We start from the raw sequence: 20,678 nt of genomic DNA on the forward strand, positions 1-20,678 counted from the left end.
GCTGGCTGGGGGGAAGAGGGGCAGGCTGGAGCTGTGGGTTGGTGTGTAACCAGGTGGAGTCAGGTGACTGGAGCTGGGGGTTGGCGTGTAACCAGGTGGAGTCAGGTGACTGGAGCTGGGGGTTGGCGTGTAACCAGGTGGAGTCAGGTGACTGGAGCTGGGGGTTGGCGTGTAACCAGGTGGAGTCAGGTGACTGGAGCTGGGGGTCGGCGTGTAACCAGGTGGAGTCAGGTGACTGGAGCTGGGGGTCGGCGTGTAACCAGGTGGAGTCAGGTGACTGGAGCTGGGGGTCGGCGTGTAACCAGGTGGAGTCAGGTGACTGGAGCTGTGGGTCGGCGTGTAACCAGGTGGAGCCAGGTGACTGGAGCCGTGGGTCGGCGTGTAACCAGGTGACTGGAGCTGTGGGTCGGTGTGTAACCAGGTGGAGTCAGGTGACTGGAGCTGTGGGTCGGTATGTAACCAGGTGGAGTCAGGTGACTGGAGCTGTGGGTTGGTGTATATAACCAGGTGGAGTCAGGTGACTGGAGCTTTGGGTTGGTGTGTAACCAGGTGGAGTCAGGTGACTGGAGCTGTGGGTTGGTGTGTAACCAGGTGACTGGAGCTGTGGGTTGGTGTGTAACCAGGTGGAGCCAGGTGACTGGAGCTGTGGGTTGGTATGTAACCAGGTGGAGTCAGGTGACTAGAGCTGTGGGTTGGTATGTAACTAGGTGGAGTCAGGTGACTGGAGCCGTGGGTTGGTATGTAACCAGGTGGAGTCAGGTGACTGGAGCCGTGGGTTGGTATATAACCAGGTGGAGTCAGGTGACTTGACCTGTGGGTTGGTGTGTAACCAGGTAGTCAGGTGACTGGAGCTGTGGGTTGGTATATAACCAGGTTGAGCCAGGTGACTGGAGCTGTGGGTTGGTATGTAACCAGGTGGAGTCAGGTGACTGGAGCTGTGAGTTGGTATATAACCAGGTGGAGTCAGGTGACTGGAGCTGTGGGTTGGTATGTAACCAGGTGGAGTCAGGTGACTGGAGCTGTGGGTTGGTATGTAACCAGGTAGTCAGGTGACTGGAGCTGTGGGTTGGTATATAACCAGGTGGAACCAGGTGACTGGAGCTGTGGGTTGGTATATAACCAGGTGGAGCCAGGTGACTGGAGCTGTGGGTTGGTATGTAACCAGGTGGAGTCAGGTGACTGGAGCTGTGGGTTGGTGTGTAACCAGGTAGTCAGGTGACTGGAGCTGTGGGTTGGTATATAACCAGGTGGAGCCAGGTGACTGGAGCTGTGGGTTGGTATGTAACCAGGTGGAGTCAGGTGACTGGAGCTGTGGGTTGGTATATAACCAGGTGGAGTCAGGTGACTGGAGCTGTGGGTTGGTATGTAACCAGGTGGAGTCAGGTGACTGGAGCTGTGGGTTGGTATATACTGACAAGACTGAGCTACTTATTGTTGGAGCCAAATCACGGAGAGAGAATCTGGCCGTACAGTTTAGTTTGCGGGTAATAAAGATAAAACACCAGGTAAAAAACCTAGGTGCTTATTTTAGATTCTGAACTCAATTTTGAATCAAACATTAGGAATGTGATCAATGTGTCGTAAATGTTTTAGTTTTTTCCTGTGAAGCACATTGTGTTGTATTCCATGTCTGAAATGTTCTGTATAAATAAAGCTTGATTTGATTACTGTCATGATAACGTGTGTGTGTGTGTGACAAGGTGGAGTGAGGTGACTCGTAGACTGGAGCTCTGGGTGCAGGTGTTGGAGCTGAATGAAGCAGGAGAGTTCACCCCTGTAGAGGTCCTACCACCCAAGGACGTAGGCACTGGTGGCATCTTCCAACTCAGACAGGTAGCTAGTTTTCTGTGTACAGTACAGTACACAGTGTGTTTTGGTGCTTCCTCTTGGGAGTGTCTACAAGAGTTGTTTTATTTGATGTTTAGCAGTGAATGTCTGTGATCCTTGCAGGACAAGTCTCTAACGTGAACCCTGTCTCCACCTCCCCAGGGCCAGTCTCTAACCTGAACCCTGTCTCTCCCTCTCTCAGGGCCAGTCTCTAACCTGAACCCTGTCTACCCCTCCCCAGGGCCAGTCTCTAGCCTGAACCCTGTCTCTCCCTCCCGAGGGCCAGTCTCTAACCTGAACCCTGTCTCCCCCTCCCCAGGGCCAGTCTCTAACCTGAACCCTGTCTCTCCCTCCCCAGGGCCAGTCTCTAACCTGAACCCTGTCTCTCCCTCCCCAGGGCCAGTCTCTAACCTGAACCCTGTCTCTCCCTCCCCAGGGCCAGTCTCTAACCTGAACCCTGTCTCTCCCTCCCCAGGGCCAGTCTCTAACCTGAACCCTGTCTCCCCCTCCCCAGGGCCAGTCTCTAACCTGAACCCTGTCTCTCCCTCCCCAGGGCCAGTCTCTAACCTGAACCCTGTCTCTCCCTCCCCAGGGCCAGTCTCTATTGTGAACCCTGTCTCCCCCTCCCCAGGACCAGTCTCTAACCTGAACCCTGTCTCTCCCTCCCCAGGGCCAGTCTCTAACCTGAACCCTGTCTCTCCCTCCCCAGGGCCAGTCTCTAACCTGAACCCTGTCTCTCCCTCCCCAGGGCCAGTCTCTAACCTGAACCCTGTCTCTCCCTCCCCAGGGCCAGTCTCTAACCTGAACCCTGTCTCTCCCTCCCCAGGGCCAGTCTCTAACCTGAACCCTGTCTCCCCCTCCCCAGGGCCAGTCTCTAACCTGAACCCTGTCTCTCCTTCCCGAGGGCCAGTCTCTAACCTGAACCCTGTCTACCCCTCCCCAGGGCCAGTCTCTAACCTGAACCCTGTCTCTCCCTCCCCAGGGCCAGTCTCTAACCTGAACCCTGTCTCCCCCTCCCCAGGGCCAGTCTCTAAACTGAACCCTGTCTCCCCCTCCCCAGGGCCAGTCTCTAACCTGAACCCTGTCTCCCCCTCCCCAGGGCCAGTCTCTAACCTGAACCCTGTCTTCCCCCTCCCCAGGGCCAGTCTCTAACCTGAACCCTGTCTCCCCCTCCCCAGGGCCAGTCTCTAACCTGAACCCTGTCTCCCCCTCCCCAGGGCCAGTCTCTAACCTGAACCCTGTCTCTCCTTCCCGAGGGCCAGTCTCTAACCTGAACCCTGTCTACCCCTCCCCAGGGCCAGTCTCTAACCTGAACCCTGTCTCTCCCTCCCCAGGGCCAGTCTCTAACCTGAACCCTGTCTCCCCCTCCCCAGGGCCAGTCTCTAAACTGAACCCTGTCTCCCCCTCCCCAGGGCCAGTCTCTAACCTGAACCCTGTCTCCCCCTCCCCAGGGCCAGTCTCTAACGTGAACCCTGTCTTCCCCCTCCCCAGGGCCAGTCTCTAACCTGAACCCTGTCTCCCCCTCCCCAGGGCCAGTCTCTAACCTGAACCCTGTCTCCCCCTCCCCAGGGCCAGTCTCTAACGTGAACCCTGTCTCTCCCTCCCCAGGGCCAGTCTCTAACGTGAACCCTGTCTCCCCCTCCCCAGGGCCAGTCTCTAACCTGAACCCTGTCTCCCCCTCCCCAGGGCCAGTCTCTAACCTGAACCCTGTCTCTCCCTCCCCAGGGCCAGTCTCTAACCTGAACCCTGTCTCCCCCTCCCCAGGGCCAGTCTCTAACCTGAACCCTGTCTCTCCCTCCCCAGGGCCAGTCTCTAACCTGAACCCTGTCTCTCCCTCCCCAGGGCCAGTCTCTAACCTGAACCCTGTCTCTCCCTCCCCAGGGCCAGTCTCTAACCTGAACCCTGTCTCTCCCTCCCCAGGGCCAGTCTCTAACCTGAACCCTGTCTCTCCCTCCCCAGGGCCAGTCTCTAACCTGAACCCTGTCTCCCCCTCCCCAGGGCCAGTCTCTAACCTGAACCCTGTCTCTCCCTCCCCAGGGCCAGTCTCTAACCTGAACCCTGTCTCTCCCTCCCCAGGGCCAGTCTCTATTGTGAACCCTGTCTCCCCCTCCCCAGGACCAGTCTCTAACCTGAACCCTGTCTCTCCCTCCCCAGGGCCAGTCTCTAACCTGAACCCTGTCTCCCCCTCCCCAGGGCCAGTCTCTAACCTGAACCCTGTCTCTCCCTCCCCAGGACCAGTCTCTAACATGAACCCTGTCTCTCCCTCCCCAGGGCCAGTCTCTAACCTGAACCCTGTCTCCCCCTCCCCAGGTCCAGTCTCTAACCTGAACCTTGTCTCTCCCTCCCCAGGGCCAGTCTCTAACCTGAACCCTGTCTCTCCCTCCCCAGGGCCAGTCTCTAACCTGAACCCTGTCTCCCCCTCCCCAGGGCCAGTCTCTAACCTGAACCCTGTCTCTCCTTCCCGAGGGCCAGTCTCTAACCTGAACCCTGTCTACCCCTCCCCAGGGCCAGTCTCTAACCTGAACCCTGTCTCTCCCTCCCCAGGGCCAGTCTCTAACCTGAACCCTGTCTCCCCCTCCCCAGGGCCAGTCTCTAAACTGAACCCTGTCTCCCCCTCCCCAGGGCCAGTCTCTAACCTGAACCCTGTCTCCCCCTCCCCAGGGCCAGTCTCTAACGTGAACCCTGTCTTCCCCCTCCCCAGGGCCAGTCTCTAACCTGAACCCTGTCTCCCCCTCCCCAGGGCCAGTCTCTAACCTGAACCCTGTCTCCCCCTCCCCAGGGCCAGTCTCTAACGTGAACCCTGTCTCTCCCTCCCCAGGGCCAGTCTCTAACGTGAACCCTGTCTCCCCCTCCCCAGGGCCAGTCTCTAACCTGAACCCTGTCTACCCCTCCCCAGGGCCAGTCTCTAACCTGAACCCTGTCTCTCCCTCCCCAGGGCCAGTCTCTAACCTGAACCCTGTCTCTCCCTCCCCAGGGCCAGTCTCTAACCTGAACCCTGTCTCCCCCTCCCCAGGGCCAGTCTCTAACCTGAACCCTGTCTCCCCCTCCCCAGGGCCAGTCTCTAACCTGAACCCTGTCTCTCCCTCCCTCAGGGGCAGTCTCTAACCTGAACCCTGTCTCTCCCTCCCCAGGGCCAGTCTCTAACCTGAACCCTGTCTCTCCCTCCCCAGGGCCAGTCTCTATTGTGAACCCTGTCTCCCCCTCCCCAGGGCCAGTCTCTAACCTGAACCTTGTCTCCCCCTCCCCAGGGCCAGTCTCTAACCTGAACCCTGTCTCCCCCTCCCCAGGGCCAGTCTCTAACCTGAACCCTGTCTCTCCCTCCCTCAGGGGCAGTCTCTAACCTGAACCCTGTCTCTCCCTCCCCAGGGCCAGTCTCTAACCTGAACCCTGTCTCTCCCTCCCCAGGGCCAGTCTCTATTGTGAACCCTGTCTCCCCCTCCCCAGGGCCAGTCTCTAACCTGAACCTTGTCTCCCCCTCCCCAGGGCCAGTCTCTAACCTGAACCCTGTCTCTCCCTCCCCAGGGCCAGTCTCGTCGTGTTCAGGTGGAGGTACGGTCCGTACAGGACTCGGGCACCATGCCTCTCATTGCCACAGACGTCCTCTCTGTTTCCATCGGCAACGTGGAGGTTCGGCAGGCCCGCCCTTCGGATGAGGACGTGGACAGCTATCAGGTAACACTGACTGGAATCAGTTTATGGTAGTCTGAGACATTGGGAGAATCTCAATTGTATTTCCTTGACTCCTCGTGTCCTCACTCCTCTCCTCCTTCTCAAAGCCCATTGGGTTGAAAGGTCAGAGGTTCCTCCCCTCTGACCTTCTCATCCAAAGGGCTTTGATAAGGAGGAGAGGAGAGAGGAAGGAATAAAGGAAATGAAGGAGAAGATTCTCCCCGTGAGTTTAGTGAAGGAGATTCTCCCCGTGAGTTTAGTGAAGGAGGAGATTCTCCCCGTGAGTTTAGTGAAGGAGGAGATTCTCCCCGTGAGTTTAGTGAAGGAGGAGATTCTCCCCGTGAGTTTAGTGAAGGAGGAGATTCTCCCCGTGAGTTTAGTGAAGGAGGAGATTCTCCCCGTGAGTTTAGTGAAGGAGGAGATTCTCCCCGTGAGTTTAGTGAAGGAGGAGATTCTCCCCGTGAGTTTAGTGAAGGAGGAGATTCTCCCCGTGAGTTTAGTGAAGGAGGAGATTCTCCCCGTGAGTTTAGTGAAGGAGGAGATTCTCCCCCGTGAGTTGAGTGAAGGAGGAGATTCTCCCCCGTGAGTTGAGTGAAGGAGGAGATTCTCCCCCGTGAGTTGAGTGAAGGAGGAGATTCTCCCCCGTGAGTTGAGTGAAGGAGGAGATTCTCCCCCGTGAGTTGAGTGAAGGAGGAGATTCTCCCCCGTGAGTTGAGTGAAGGAGGAGATTCTCCCCCGTGAGTTGAGTGAAGGAGGAGATTCTCCCCCGTGAGTTGAGTGAAGGAGGAGATTCTCCCCCGTGAGTTGAGTGAAGGAGGAGATTCTCCCCCGTGAGTTGAGTGAAGGAGAGTAGTCACAGGGTTTTTTTCAGTTGGGCACACCGTACCAAAACAGAAAATGTTGTTCTTATTGGACAAGATCAGATAGTACCCGGGCTGAGGTGTGAGTGTGTAGGAGAAGACAATCTGACTATATAGGAGGGATAGAGCTGAGGTGTGTGTGTGTGTGTGTGTGTGTAGGAAGTTGATCTGGAGAGGTTGAGGGACCAGTGGCTGACCACCCTCACTACGAGACAAGAGTACCTGGACCAGCACCTGCAGAAGATGGTCCAAAAGCCCGGTCAGCCCTGACTAACACTTACACATTACACACAGAGCGTATTGATGACCTCACGACACACAGAGCATATTGATGACCTCCTCACGACACACATTACATTACACACAGAGTGTTGATGACCTGTACTCTGACAGTCAGATTCAAAGCCTCTGTCTGATTGCTCTCTTTGGAGCTTTCTGTTGAGCAGTTTGACAAGACTATAATCAGTGAATATGGTTGTGTGTGTAGATAAGTCAGAGGATGACGTGGAGAGGGAGGCCCAGCTGTTAGAATGTCGTCTGACCCTGACAGAGGAACGTAACGCCGTCCTGGTACCTTCAGCTGGTAGCGGGATCCCTGGAGCCCCCGCAGAGAGGTAGAGGGTGTGGGGGGGTGCTGTGCTGTGAGCTCCCAGTGTTCTGATTGGTTAATTTCCCCTGTTTCAGAGTTCCTGTTCCTGGGATGGAGACTCACATTCCTGTTGTCTTCCTGGACCTTAGTGGTACGTTCTGCTCTGTTCTCTCCTCTTCCCTCCTCTGTTCTCTCCTCTTCCCTCCTCTGTTTTCCCTTCTTTCACTCTTTCCCTTCTTTCACTCTTTCCCTTCTTTCACTCTCCCTTCTTCATGTTAGAAAAACTGATTGGCAGCATTTCAAGCCGTTAAGAAATGGAGGTGCCTCCTCAATTAAGAAATGGAGGTGCCTCCTCAATTAAGAAATGGAGGTGCCTCCTCAATTAAGAAATGGAGGTGCCTCCTCAATTAAGAAATGGAGGTGCCTCCTCAATTAAGAAATGGAGGTGCCTCCTCAATTAAGAAATGGAGGTGCCTCCTCAATTAAGAAATGGAGGTGCCTCCTCAATTAAAAAAAATCTAAATCAAGCTACTCTACTCTCTAATTTCTATCGGACTGCTGCTGATTCATCTACATTTTCTAAACTGTTTAATGAACTGGAGCATGGACATTCTTCTCCTTCCCTGCCCGAAGACAGTCGTTAGACGCTGACATCGTTACTGAAAGAAATGAGAAAGGGATGCTTTTAATAAGTATTTTATTTTGGCAGGCTTTTTAATTGAAAGAAACTGTGGTTTAATTGACCCCGGTCAGCCAGCCAGTCGACTGCCTGCCCCTCACTCAGACTCCAGTTGGCTCATTGGAAGATCAGTCAACTTCTAGTGAACGTTTATTTTCATTTCAACAACTTTCTACTTGTGATGTGCGAGATGCCTTGCTTAAAAACGTATGTTAAAAAAATAAAAAATAAATAAATAAAAAAATTGATATTTTTATGCTGCAGCTTCCTGTTCCTGAGTTATTGACACACATTTTTAATCTAACGATTATTCCCAGAGTTTGGAAGGCGGCCCGTGTGCTCCCTCTTCACAAAGGTGGTGACCCCCCCTCATGCCGATTTTAAATTTAAACATTTTAAATATTTAGGTCGATCTTGAAATTGTTTTGTCTAGAAAAAAATGTTAGAATCATTTAATCAACTGTTAGCTTAGATCCCCCCCCCCCCCCCCCCCTACTGTAGCTATGAGATGTATGTGTTCACCAGTCTGGTTGCAGGCCAGGTCATAGCAGCTCTGACTCCCTGTCTAAATGAACACACCTTGGTCTCAGCATTGACTCCCTGTCTAAATAAAGACACCTTGGTCTCAGCATTGACTCCCTGTCTAAATGAAGACACCTTGGTCTCAGCATTGACTCCCTGTCTAAATAAAGACTCCTTGGTCTCAGCATTGACTCCCTGTCTAAATAAAGACACCTTGGTCTCAGCATTGACTCCCTGTCTAAATAAAGACACCTTGGTCTCAGCATTGACTCCCTGTCTAAATAAAGACACCTTGGTCTCAGCATTGACTCCCTGTCTAAATAAAGACACCTTGGTCTCAGCATTGACTCCCTGTCTAAATAAAGACACCTTGGTCTCAGCTCTGACTCCCTGTCTAAATAAAGACACCTTGGTCTCAGCATTGACTCCCTGTCTAAATAAAGACACCTTGGTCTCAGCATTGACTCCCTGTCTAAATAAAGACACCTTGGTCTCAGCTCTGACTCCCTGTCTAAATAAAGACACCTTGGTCTCGGCATTGACTCCCTGTCTAAATAAAGACACCTTGGTCTCAGCATGGACTCCCTGTCTAAATAAAGACATTGACAGAATAAAGGTTAAATCAGAAGTATTTTGGCTTTGACTCTGAACCCCTCCCCCCCTCTCTCTCTCTCTCTCTCCTCTCTCCGCTCTCTCTCTCCTCTCCCTCTCTCTCTCCTCTCTCTCTCTTCTCTCTTCTCTCTTCTCTCCTCTCCCTCTCTCCTCTCTCCTCTCCCTCTCTCTCTCTCTCTTCTCTCTCTCCCCCCCCTCCCTCTCTCTCTGTCTAGCTGATGATTTCCAGGACAACCTGTCTGCTCCGCTGGCTGGAGGTCTAGACGCCATGCTGAACCAGGAGGACGAGGATGAGTTCTTCGACCTGCACATCGTCAAACATTCCGATGGAGAGGTGAGCTAACGGTCTTAAAGACACAAACTGGGGCTGAAACCGACCGAGGCTCTAAGACCAGTAGTGATCTCCTGGTCCAAATCAACACCTCGTCTTTTCTTTAGACACTTCTCATATATCTGAAAAGATCAGATGGGTAGAAACTGGTGCTACCGGCCCGGTGGACTCTCTGCCAAGCTGCTTACTCCTATCAGACCCCTTTTTAAGGTCTATCAGAAGTAGGGGACTAGATGTTGAACCAGGCATATATCATCCCCCTCCCCAGGGACTAGATGTTGAACCAGGCATATATCATCCCCCTCCCCAGGGACTAGATGTTGAACCAGGCATATATCATCCCCCTCCCCAGGGACTAGATGTTGAACCAGGCATATATCATCCCCCTCCCCAGGGACTAGATGTTGAACCAGGCATATATCATCCCCCTCCCCAGGGACTAGATATTGAACCAGGCATATATCATCCCCCTCCCCAGGGACTAGATGTTGAACCAGGCATATATCATCCCCCTCCCCAGGGACTAGATGTTGAACCAGGCATATATCATCCCCCTCCCCAGGGACTAGATGTTGAACCAGGCATATATCATCCCCCTCCCCAGGGACTAGATGTTGAACCAGGCATATATCGTCCCCCTCCCCAGGGACTAGATGTTGAACCAGGCATATATCATCCCCCTCCCCAGGGACTAGATGTTGAACCAGGCATATATCATCCCCCTCCCCAGGTTGGTGCGGAGGCGTCTTGGGACTCTACGGTACATGACTGTCCCCAGTTGAGTCGCAGTGTGTCGGCTGACCTCCGAGTGTACCTGACAGTCAGGGTCGTAGTTCAGCTCTCACACCCTGCTAATATGCAGCTGGTCCTCAGAAAACGCATATGTGTCAACCTAGCCGGACGACAGGTAGGAGTCACACACACACTGGACAACAGGTCAGAAACATGCTCAGTAACTTGCTCCTGTGTAATATATAACTATATATAACTTGCTCCTTTATAATATATAACTATATATAACTTGCTCCTGTGTAATATATAACTATATATAACTTGCTCCTGTATAATATATAACTATATATAACTTGCTCCTGTGTAATATATAACTATATATAACTTGCTCCTTTATAATATATAACTATATATAACTTGCTCCGGTATAATATATAACTATATATAACTTGCTCCTGTATAATATATAACTATATATAACTTGCTCCTGTGTAATATATAACTATATATAACTTGGTCCTCTATAATATATAACTATACATAACTTGCTCCTGTATAATATATAACTATATATAACTTGCTCCTGTATAATATATAACTATATATAACTTGCTCCTGTATAATATATAACTATATATAACTTGCTCCTGTATAATATATACCTATATATATATATATATATATATAGATAACTTGCTCCTGTATAATAGATAACTTGCTCCTGTATAATATATAACTATATATAACTTTCTCCTGTATAATGCAGTTGTACATGTGTTAAGCAGTAATTTTTCAATCTTCATTCATTTCTGGGCATAATAATTAATTAGTATCCAGTCTATACCAATGATGATTTGTATGATGTAACTTAATTGGATATAGTTGGATGTTTATATCGTGGGTATAGTTGGATGTTTACATCCTGGGTATAGGTGGATGTTTATATCGTGGATGTTTATATCGTGGGTATAGTTGGATGTTTATATTGTGGGTATAGTTGGATGTTTACATCGTGGGTATAGGTGGATGTTTACATCGTGGGTATAGTTGGATGTTTACATTGTGGGTATAGTTGGATGTTTACATCGTGGCTATAGTGGAGGTTTATTTCATGGTTATGTACCAGGGTTGGGGTCAGAGTCTGATGAAGAGGATGTCTCATCGTAGCACCATCCCTGGCTGTGGAGTCACCTTCGAGATCGTCTCCAACATACCCGGGGTGAGAGAAACGCGGGTGTTTTGGTGCCAACACCCGTGAACTCATTTAATTTCAGTTACCTTTTGTATACTGGGTAAAAAAAATCCCTTGAGGTTAAATACCAGTTTTTGGAGGGAGACATGGTCAAATTCAGCAGGAGAATACAGTAAAAAGTACATCATGTTTTGGTGCCAATGGTACCCAAACCCAGTTAGCTGAGGTCTGTTTTCATGATTTATGGCACATGTTGATGAGGTCACTGTGATATGGTCACTTTCGATGGGTGTCCAGAACTACGTAACAGTTTTCATATAATCTTTTTTTGACTCTGACACATTATTGACAATGCATTATCTACGGTGCATTATCTATTATACATTTTCTATGATACATTTTCTATGATACATTATCTTATTCGGATAACTGCCAAAATAAAGGAAACCCCAACATAAAGTGTCTTAATAGGGCGTTGGTCCACCACGAGCCAGAACAGCTTCAATGCTACTTGGCATAGATTCTACAAGTGTCTGGAAGTCTATTGGAAGTCTATTACCCTATTCTTTCATCATTTTGGTGTTCTGTTGATGGCGGTGGAAAAACACAGTCTCAGACGCCTCTTCAGAATCTCCCATAAGATCTGGTGATTGAGACAAACCATGGTATATGGTTTACATCGTTTTCATGCTCATCAAACCACTTGTGCCGTTTGAATGGGCGCATTGTCATCCTATGGGGGCATAGACATGATATCTCAAATAATGTGCCTGCCAGGTATTATTATACATGACCCTAAGCATGATGGGATGTTAATTGCTTAATTAACTCAGGAGCCACACCTTTGTGGAAGCACCTGCTTTCAATATACAGTTCTCTTTTGGTATCCCTCATTTCCTCCAAGTGTTTGCATTATTTTGTCAGTTACCTGTACATTATCGATGCTTCTCCTCCTCCAGGATGTCCAGGGTCCAGAGGATAGAGAGATGCTGGCCAGACTAGCAGCTAGTGTGGATGTCCAGGATGTCCAGTCAGCGGACAGTGAGGCGGCCATAGAGAAGTACCTCCGCAGTGTCCTGGCTGTGGAGAATATACTCACCCTGGACCGACTACGACAGGTAGACAGACCTCTCCACAATAATACAGACATTCGTGGCCAAAAGTTTTGAGAATGACACAAATATTAATTTCCACAAATTTTACTGCTTCAGTGTCTTTTAGATATTTTTGTCAGATGTTACTATGGAATACTGAAGTATAATTACAAGCATTTCATAAGTGTCAAAGGCTTTTATTGACAATTACATGAAGTTGATGCAAAGAGTCTTCTTTTTGAAGACCTTTGCAATCTGCCTTGGCATGCTGTCAATTAACTTCTGGGCCCCATCCTGACTGATGGCAGCCCATTATTGCTTAATCAGTGCTTGGAGTTTGTCAGAATTTGTGGAGTTTTGTTTGTCCACCCGCCTCTTGAGGATTGACCACAAGTTCTCAATGGGATTAAGGTCTGGGGAGTTTCCTGGCCATGGACCCAAAATATCGATGTTTTGTTCCCCGAGCCACTTAGTTTTCACTTTTGCCTTATGGCAAGGTGCTCCATCATGCTGGAAAAAGCATTGTTCGTCACCAAACTGTTCCTGGATGGTTGGGAGAAGATGCTCTCGGAGGATGTGTTGGTACCATTCTTTATTCATGGCTGTGTTCTTAGGCAAAATTGTGAGTGAGCCCACTCCCTTGGCTGAGAACCAACCCCACACATGAATGGTCTCAGGATGCTTTACTGTTGGCATGACACAGGACTGATGGTAGCGCTCACCTTGTCTTCTCCGGACAAGCTTTTTTCCGGATGTCCAAAACAATCGGAAAGGGGATTCATCAGAGAAAATGACTTTACCCCAGTCCTCAGCAGTCCAATCCCTGTACCTTTTGCAGAATATCAGTCTGTCCCTGATGTTTTTCCTGGAGAGAAGTGGCTTCTTTGCTGCCCTTCTTGACACCAGGCCATCCTCCAAAAGTCTTCGCCTCACTGTGCGTGCAGATGCACTCACACCTGTCTGCTGACATTCCTGAGCAAGCTCTGTACTGGTGGTGCCCCGATCCCGCAGCTGAATCAACTTTAGGAGACGGTCCTGGCGCTTGCTGGACTTTCTTGGGTGCCCTGAAGCCTTCTTCACAACAATTGAACTGCTCTCCTTGAAGTTCTTGATGATCTGATAAATGGTTGATTTAGGTGCAACCTTACTGGCAGCAATAACCTTGCCTGTGAAGCCCTTTTTGTGCAATGATGACGCCACGTGTTTCCTTGCAGGTAACCATGGTTGACAGAGGAAGAACAATGATTCCAAGCACCACCCTCCTTTTGAAGCTTCCAGTCTGTTATTCAAACTCAATCAGCATGACAGAGTGATCATCAGCCTTGTCCTCGTCAACACTCACACCTGTGTTAACGAGAGAATCACTGACATGATGTCAGCTGGTCCTTTTGTGGCAGGGCTGAAATGCAGTGGAAATGTTTTTGGGGGGATTAAGTTCATTTGCATGGCAAAGAGGGACTTTGCAACTAATTACAATTCATCTGATCACACTTCATAACATTCTGGAGTATATGCAAATTGCCATCATACAAACTGAGGCAGCAGACTTTGTGGAAATTAATATTTGTGTTATTCTCAAAACTTCTGGCCACGATTGCACACTCACCTCTTACATAACATAAACCCTGTGTGTCTGTGTGTGTGTAGGAAGTTGCAGTGAAGGAGCGGTTGTCTGTCAAGACCAAGTCTCCCAGACGTGCTCTCAGCTCTCCTAATGTGAACCGGGTAAGAAATGAGATCACACGGTCTATCTACCTACACCTTAAGGCTTTAGCAAGCTACAGTCCGGCTGGAGCCTAGCCCATCTCGGCTAGCATACTCCCTTTTAATGGGCAGAAAAAAACGACAATAGGACTGTTTGTCCATCTTGAGACGCCGTAGCCAGTATACACTTCCTCCAAAATGGTCTGAATGAATTTTCACTGAACAAAAATATGAACACGACTTGTAAAGACTCCTGAACATCTAATCAAATGGCTACCCAGACTATTTGCAGTGCTCTCCCCACCCCCTCTTTACACCTGCTACTCTCTGTTGTCATCTGTGCATAGTCACTTTAATAACTCTACGTACATACTACCTCAAATAACATAACCGGTGGCCCCGCACATTGACTCTGTACCGGTACCCCATGTGTATATAGTCTCGCTATTGTTATTTCAGTGCTGCTCTTTAATTACTTATTTTTTAAACTGCATTGTTGGTTACGGGCTCGTAAAGTAAGCATTTCACTGTAAGGTCTTCACCTGTTGTTGTATTCGGCGCATGTGACTAATAACATTTGATTTGATTTCATGATCTGAAATAAGAGCTGAGAAATGTTACGCACAAAAAGCTTATTTCTCTTCTCTGCACAAATGTGTTTACATCCCTGTTAGTGAGTATTTCTCCTTTGCCAAGATAATCCATCCACCTGACAGGTGTGGCATATCAACAAGCTGATTAAACAGCATGATCATTACACAGGTGCACCTTGTGCTGGGGACAATAAAAGTGCAGTTTTGTCACACAACAATATGCCACAGATGAGGGAGTGTGCCGTTGGCATGCCGACTGCGGGAATGTCCACCAGAGCTGTTACCAGAGAATTCAATGTTCATTTCTTTTCCATAAGCCGCCTCATATACCGTGACGAGATCCAGGCGTCCATTTTTTTATTTTTTATTATCTGACCAACAGATGCATATCTGTATTCCTAGTCATGTGAAATCCATAAATTAGGGCCTGATGAATTTATGTAAATTGACTGATTTCCTCATATGAACTTTATCTCAGTAAAATCAATGAAATTGTTGCGTTTAAAAAAAAAAATTCTCCGGTATAAGATAACAAAAGAAATCTGTCATTCATTTTGACGTTTTTGCCAAATAGACTTTAGTCGTGTAATTTTACATCTAACTTAAATGTTTGGTGCAGTATTTTTCAAAGGAAAAAAATGTCCATGAAAACGAGTCGTCTCTCCATTGAATGACAACAAATACTTTTTTGAAGAATCCCTACTGTTGACCAATCACTGACGATGGGGCTTAGACTTCGGCTCCGATTTTAAAAACTCTCATGAAATCCAAAACGAACAAACGTCACAAAATGTCGTCATATTATATGCACCAACTCTACCAAACTGTTTAATCTGGGAAGCATGAGGATGCCTCTACCATCAGCTATTCCCATCATCTCAGTAACGTAATAACGTACTGCTTAGTAACTACTAGTTAACCTGTAAAGACTACAGTGTACCCTAAGACTTGCGCTAGCTCTCTAAACTAAGGCTTTAGCTCAGCAGGCTAACAGTCTGGGTTTGAACCCTGCTCTGTCCCGCTAACCACACCCTCTTCTAGCTGTCAGGATCCTGGAGCAGACAGGACCTGTCCTCCAACCACAGGCTACATGACAACAAGGTGAGACATCCCTAAACGAGTTTAATCTAGAAAATAGAACCCCCCCCCCCCCCAAATGTGTACAGCAACTTTTTATAGTTTGGGTATCAAACGCCATGGCAACATACTCTAACAACACCTTAACTATCAAACGCCATGGCAACATACTCTAACAACACCTTAACTAACAACAAAAAAGTTACCATATCTCTACCAACCAGGGTTGGGATCAATTCCATTTCAATACCAGTCAGGAAGTACAATCAAATTCCAAATGATATATCTACCAACTATATATCACAAAAATATTTCTACTGTTACATCCCTGATATCCTCAGGGCTGGTCCGAAAGTCACCAGGACCTGTCAGTTGTTCCTTCCCCGTCCCACTCCAGACGTACCCTCCCCAGCTCCATTCTACCTCTGGGCCAGAACATCCTCCCTGACACTGGTGAGAACAACAAAGTCCTCTAATATAACCTCAGGGCTAATGGTCGCTATCCTTTTCCTCACTCTTGAGCCTTCACTGCTCTGGTGCTGCTATTATATTACCTGTTCTGCCTGTCCTCTTGGTTCATCTGTTGGGTTTCTCCTCTCCAATTTATAGCTTCCTCTCCTCTTCCTGCTCTCATTTTTCCTCTCCCTCCCTGTACGACCTCAAGGCCTCTCACTGCGTGCTCGTGCTACCTATTATTTCTTCCCAGTCAAGGCTCTGGTCCCTCCTGTCCCCAAACTGCTCAAGTCCCTGTTCTCTGCCAGGGAGGAGAAGAGAGACCTGACTCCTGTCCCCCAGCAGGTAAACTTAACTAAGGCCACACTTTATTTGGATAGTTCCCTATTGAGGATCTACAGATGGTCAAAGTATCTGTTTGTAAGCAACTGGTTACTAAGGTTAGGGTTAGAATAAAGGTTAAGGGTCAGTGAATAGTTAGTTGAAATTTTGTTCAAACTTTTAACAGTAACAACTGCTTTCTGGTCAGTTCTTAGACATTCACATGATCTCACACATTTAGCATACTGTATGTAGAAGCAGCCATAGTCTGTTTTTAGAGACTGTATCTGTCCAAGGGGTTTTTTGGTTGGGAGTATTCTCCAGCAGTGTGAAGATGTGGTGGAGTGGACAGGAGAGGTGATGTGACAGTGGTTGAGTTCCAGGTGTTATGGGCTGAGGCCAGAGGATGACAGGGTTTTAGTTCTGTTTGGACCTGCTGACAATGGCTCATTCTCCTGCTAGCATCTTCCAATCAAAACATGTGAAAACAATCACTTGTCAGTTCTCACTGTGATTCCAGAATTCATCTAGAACTCGGAGTCTGCTGATCTGCCACCAATGTCTCTAGTGCCCCCCCCCCCCCCCCCCCTTACCCCTTATCTGAGAAGAGAGAGGTTTGGAATGTTTAGCTATACATGTGTCCTTTTATAATGCTTTATTTAATTCCCAGGGTTTTGAACAGGTCAGAAAGGACATCTCGGGGCGGCAGGGTAGCCTAGTGGTTAGAGCGTTGGGCTAGTAACCGAAAGGTTGCAAGTTCAAATCCCCGAGCTGACAAGTTACAAATTTGTCGTTCTGCCCCTGAACAAGGCAGTTAAACCCACTGTTCCTAGGCCGTCATTGAAAATAAGAGTTTTTTCTTAACTGACTTGCCTAGTTAAATAAAGGTTAAATATGTAAGTCGCTCTGGATAAGAGCGTCTGCTAAATGACTTAAATGTAGAATGGAGGATGATTTAATAGAAAAGGGACAGGAATCTGTGTACTGTCCCTAGATCAGAGGCTAGAATCGGTATACTGTCCCTAGATCAGAGGCTGGAATCGATATACTGTCCCTAGATCAGAGGCTGGAAGGACATCAATGATTGATTTAACTGTCAATATACTCTGTGAAACATCTCAGATCAAATTTTAACATGAAACTCATGTTTAGCCTGTCCCTCGGAGCCTGCCTTTCATCCTAGTGCAGTCACCAAGTGTTGAAGAGGACTTGGATACCACACTTGGTCGTCACTTGGTAAGTCACTTGATCTTATGTCCGTAGTTCATTGACTATTTCTTAAATGTTTAGACCAAATTTCCTTAGGTACTCCGATTTGAGGGATTTTAAAATCTTGCCCAACACTTGTCCAATAATCGAATAAGGGAACGTCCCGAACAGAGTTGTGGGTCAATAATACATTTGACATTTGTTGTTGGATTTCGTTACAGAAAAATATGAAGAAAATAATGCAGGTAAAATAAACTTGATTTATTTCACAGCAAAACAAGTTTTTTTTAAACGAGGGACAATGCGTGCCAGCCAGCGACCTGGCAGCCAGGTCAAAGACTGGCCCATCCAGCCACACTGACAATGTAACGAGTTATAATGACACACAAAGCAAGATTCATAATAGACAAATAATGTGGTCTTAATAAAAAAATCAATTACGTGGCTCCTACACCTAGAAATGAGAGGTGTGTGTGTACAGTATCATGCTCATCACCAACCATTACTAGTCTGTGTCGCCATGGTTAATTCCACAGGTTCCCATTGGGGAATTCATCCCCCCAGAGAGCCAATCAGAGGCCCCAAAAACCATGCCCCTCCCACCACCCATCATCCCGCTCATCATCCCTGAGATGGAAGACCTCAGCCCGGTCAGCGAGGCGTCTACCAGCGTCTCCACGGCAACCCTGTCAGAGCCCTACCTGATTGGTGGGGACGTCACTCCGTCAGCCAATCTCAGGCCAGATGGCTTTGAGGCGATGCACAGGTCGTTCGAGGCCGACATCGGTCGGTATCTTCATCATGACTGTAACATGGCCAACCGGGAGGAAGAGACTCCTCAGATACCCCAGGCCACTGACCTGGAGGCTTCAGAGACCGAGAGGACTGACACTAGCACACCCCAGGCCACTGACCTGGAGGCTTCAGAGACCGAGAGGACTGACACTAGCACACCCCAGGCAGACAGGACTGACACTAGCACACCCCAGGTAGACAGGACTGACACTAGCACACCCCAGGCAGACAGGACTGACCCTAGCACACCCCAGGCAGACAGGACTGGCACTAGCGCACCCCAGGCAGACAGGACTGACACTAGCGCACCCCAGGCAGACAGGACTGACACTAGCGCACCCCAGGCAGACAGGACTGGCACTAGCACACCCCAGGCAGACAGGACTGACCCTAGCACACCCCAGGCAGACAGGACTGACCCTAGCACACCCCAGGCAGACAGGACTGACCCTAGCACACCCCAGGCAGACAGGACTGACACTAGCGCACCCCAGGCAGACAGGACTGACACTAGCGCACCCCAGGCAGACAGGACTGACACTAGCGCACCCCAGGCAGACAGGACTGACACTAGCGCACCCCAGGCAGACAGGACTGACACTAGCGCACCCCAGGCAGACAGGACTGACACTAGCGCACCCCAGGCAGACAGGACTGACACTAGCGCACCCCAGGCAGACAGGACTGACACTAGCACACCCCAGGCAGACAGGACTGACACTAGCACACCCCAGGCAGACAGGACTGACACTAGCACACCCCAGGCAGACAGGACTGAGACTGATAAACTCAGAGCAGAATCTCATCTCCCATTAGAACCACACGGCACCTCAGGAGAACCTGAAGAGTCACTGACACAGTCCATGCCAGACAAGTCTACACAAGTTCACTACAGACTACTACCGTCTGTAGTATCAGTCCAGTCAGAACAATCAGTCCAGTCAGAGTCACTGACACAGTCCACACCAGATAAATCTACACATGAACTGTCTATAGTGTCACATCAGTCTGAACCACCAGTCCACATAGAAGAACCAGTCCACATAGAAGAACCAATGGAGTCCGAGATACCTCAGGAACAACCAGAGATGGAGGTAGAATTGTCATCATCACTGGGCCAGACAGAACAACATGTCGGCAAGTCTGTAACGGATCTTCCAGAATCAGAACTGTCTGCATCAGAACAGTCTGCATTTGATCAACCAGAACCACCGGTAGAATCGGCACCAGGTCTAAAAGAGTCTTCACCACTGGACCAGTCTCCAACAGCACCAGCCCTGCCACAAGAATCAGATCAAGCAGCCACAGAACAGACAGGACTGGGTGAATCAGCTGGTTCAGAACCAGTACTAGGCCAAACAGATCAACCAGTAGAAGCAGGTCCAGACCAGTCCCAGCCTCCATCAGAGCTACCAGAAGAACAAGACCAGCGGGCACCTCTAGACCAGCGGGCACCGGCAGCCCAGTCTGAACATGCACCTACCCCGGTAGAGCCTCCAGTTGATGAGCCTGCACCTAGCCAGCAAGCCAAAACACCAGCCCCAATCCCAGCACCAGTGCAAGCTGTAGCTCCGGTCACTGCCCATCCAGCTCTGACCTCAACTCCTGCCCCAGCCCCTACACCTGCCCATCCAGCTTTGACCTCAACACCAGCCCCAGCCCCTACACCTGCCCATCCAGCTCTGACCTCAACCCCAGCCCCTACACCTGCCCATCCAGCTCTGACCTCAACCCCAGCCCCTACACCTGCCCATCCAGCTCTGACCTCAACCCCTGCCCCAGCCCATCCAGCTCTGACCTCAACCCCTGCCCCAGCCAAAGCCCCTCTTCTAACTGTAAACCCTGTCCCGGCACTAGTTGTCAAAACTCCCACTTCCAGTAGCACATCAGCCAACGCATTCAAGATCCAGAAAGTAAAGACATCCGACCTGAAGTCCTTCCAACCTATCTTAGATGAGGATGAAGGCCAAGCAGGGGCAGAAGGAGTGGGGGCCAGTAGTCTGGGTGTTGACCTCTCTGTTCCTCTGGAGAGACTAGAGATCCTCTCCGACTCAGACGAAGGAGCCACCGACGTAGCCACAGCCGTGCCTGACTGGCTGAAGGTGGGGGAGTTTGTGACTGTAGGAACTACTAAAAGTGGTACGGTGAGCTACGTGGGACCTACAGACTTTGCAGAGGGAACCTGGGTTGGAGTGGAGCTAGATTTACCTGCAGGTAGGTACTATAGCAGAGATAATATTATCTCATCTAGATTAGACGGCGACCTCAGTGTTTTGATATGAGTTCTCAGAAATGCCCCAGTGAACATTATTATGTCAGAAATACCCTTACTAATTTGTAAGATTCTGCTATTTAATTTTGAATGACAGGTTATTGTCCCTCCCGGGTGGCGCAGTGGTCTAGGGCACTGCACCAGAGT

At 49.2% G+C, this 20,678-nt stretch overlaps 1 protein-coding gene across 1 annotated transcript in view; it reads left to right on the top strand.

The window, feature by feature from the left end:
* Positions 1–20,678, top strand: part of LOC129817805 (kinesin-like protein KIF13B) — an 89,666-nt gene that overhangs the window by 64,608 nt on the left and 4,380 nt on the right. Inside the window, exons 26-41 of the mRNA XM_055873376.1 lie at positions 1,701–1,833; positions 5,350–5,499; positions 6,516–6,615; positions 6,844–6,970; positions 7,041–7,096; positions 8,974–9,092; positions 9,820–9,996; positions 10,948–11,040; positions 11,973–12,131; positions 13,755–13,832; positions 15,446–15,505; positions 15,823–15,934; positions 16,188–16,279; positions 17,408–17,491; positions 17,686–17,709; positions 18,001–20,473. Coding sequence (XP_055729351.1) covers positions 1,701–1,833; positions 5,350–5,499; positions 6,516–6,615; positions 6,844–6,970; positions 7,041–7,096; positions 8,974–9,092; positions 9,820–9,996; positions 10,948–11,040; positions 11,973–12,131; positions 13,755–13,832; positions 15,446–15,505; positions 15,823–15,934; positions 16,188–16,279; positions 17,408–17,491; positions 17,686–17,709; positions 18,001–20,473 — 4,037 coding nt within the window. The remainder of the gene's footprint in view (positions 1–1,700; positions 1,834–5,349; positions 5,500–6,515; positions 6,616–6,843; positions 6,971–7,040; positions 7,097–8,973; positions 9,093–9,819; positions 9,997–10,947; positions 11,041–11,972; positions 12,132–13,754; positions 13,833–15,445; positions 15,506–15,822; positions 15,935–16,187; positions 16,280–17,407; positions 17,492–17,685; positions 17,710–18,000; positions 20,474–20,678) is intronic.

The sequence above is a fragment of the Salvelinus fontinalis genome, chromosome 20 (assembly GCF_029448725.1).
Source record: "Salvelinus fontinalis isolate EN_2023a chromosome 20, ASM2944872v1, whole genome shotgun sequence".
NCBI classification, from domain to species: domain Eukaryota; kingdom Metazoa; phylum Chordata; class Actinopteri; order Salmoniformes; family Salmonidae; genus Salvelinus; species Salvelinus fontinalis.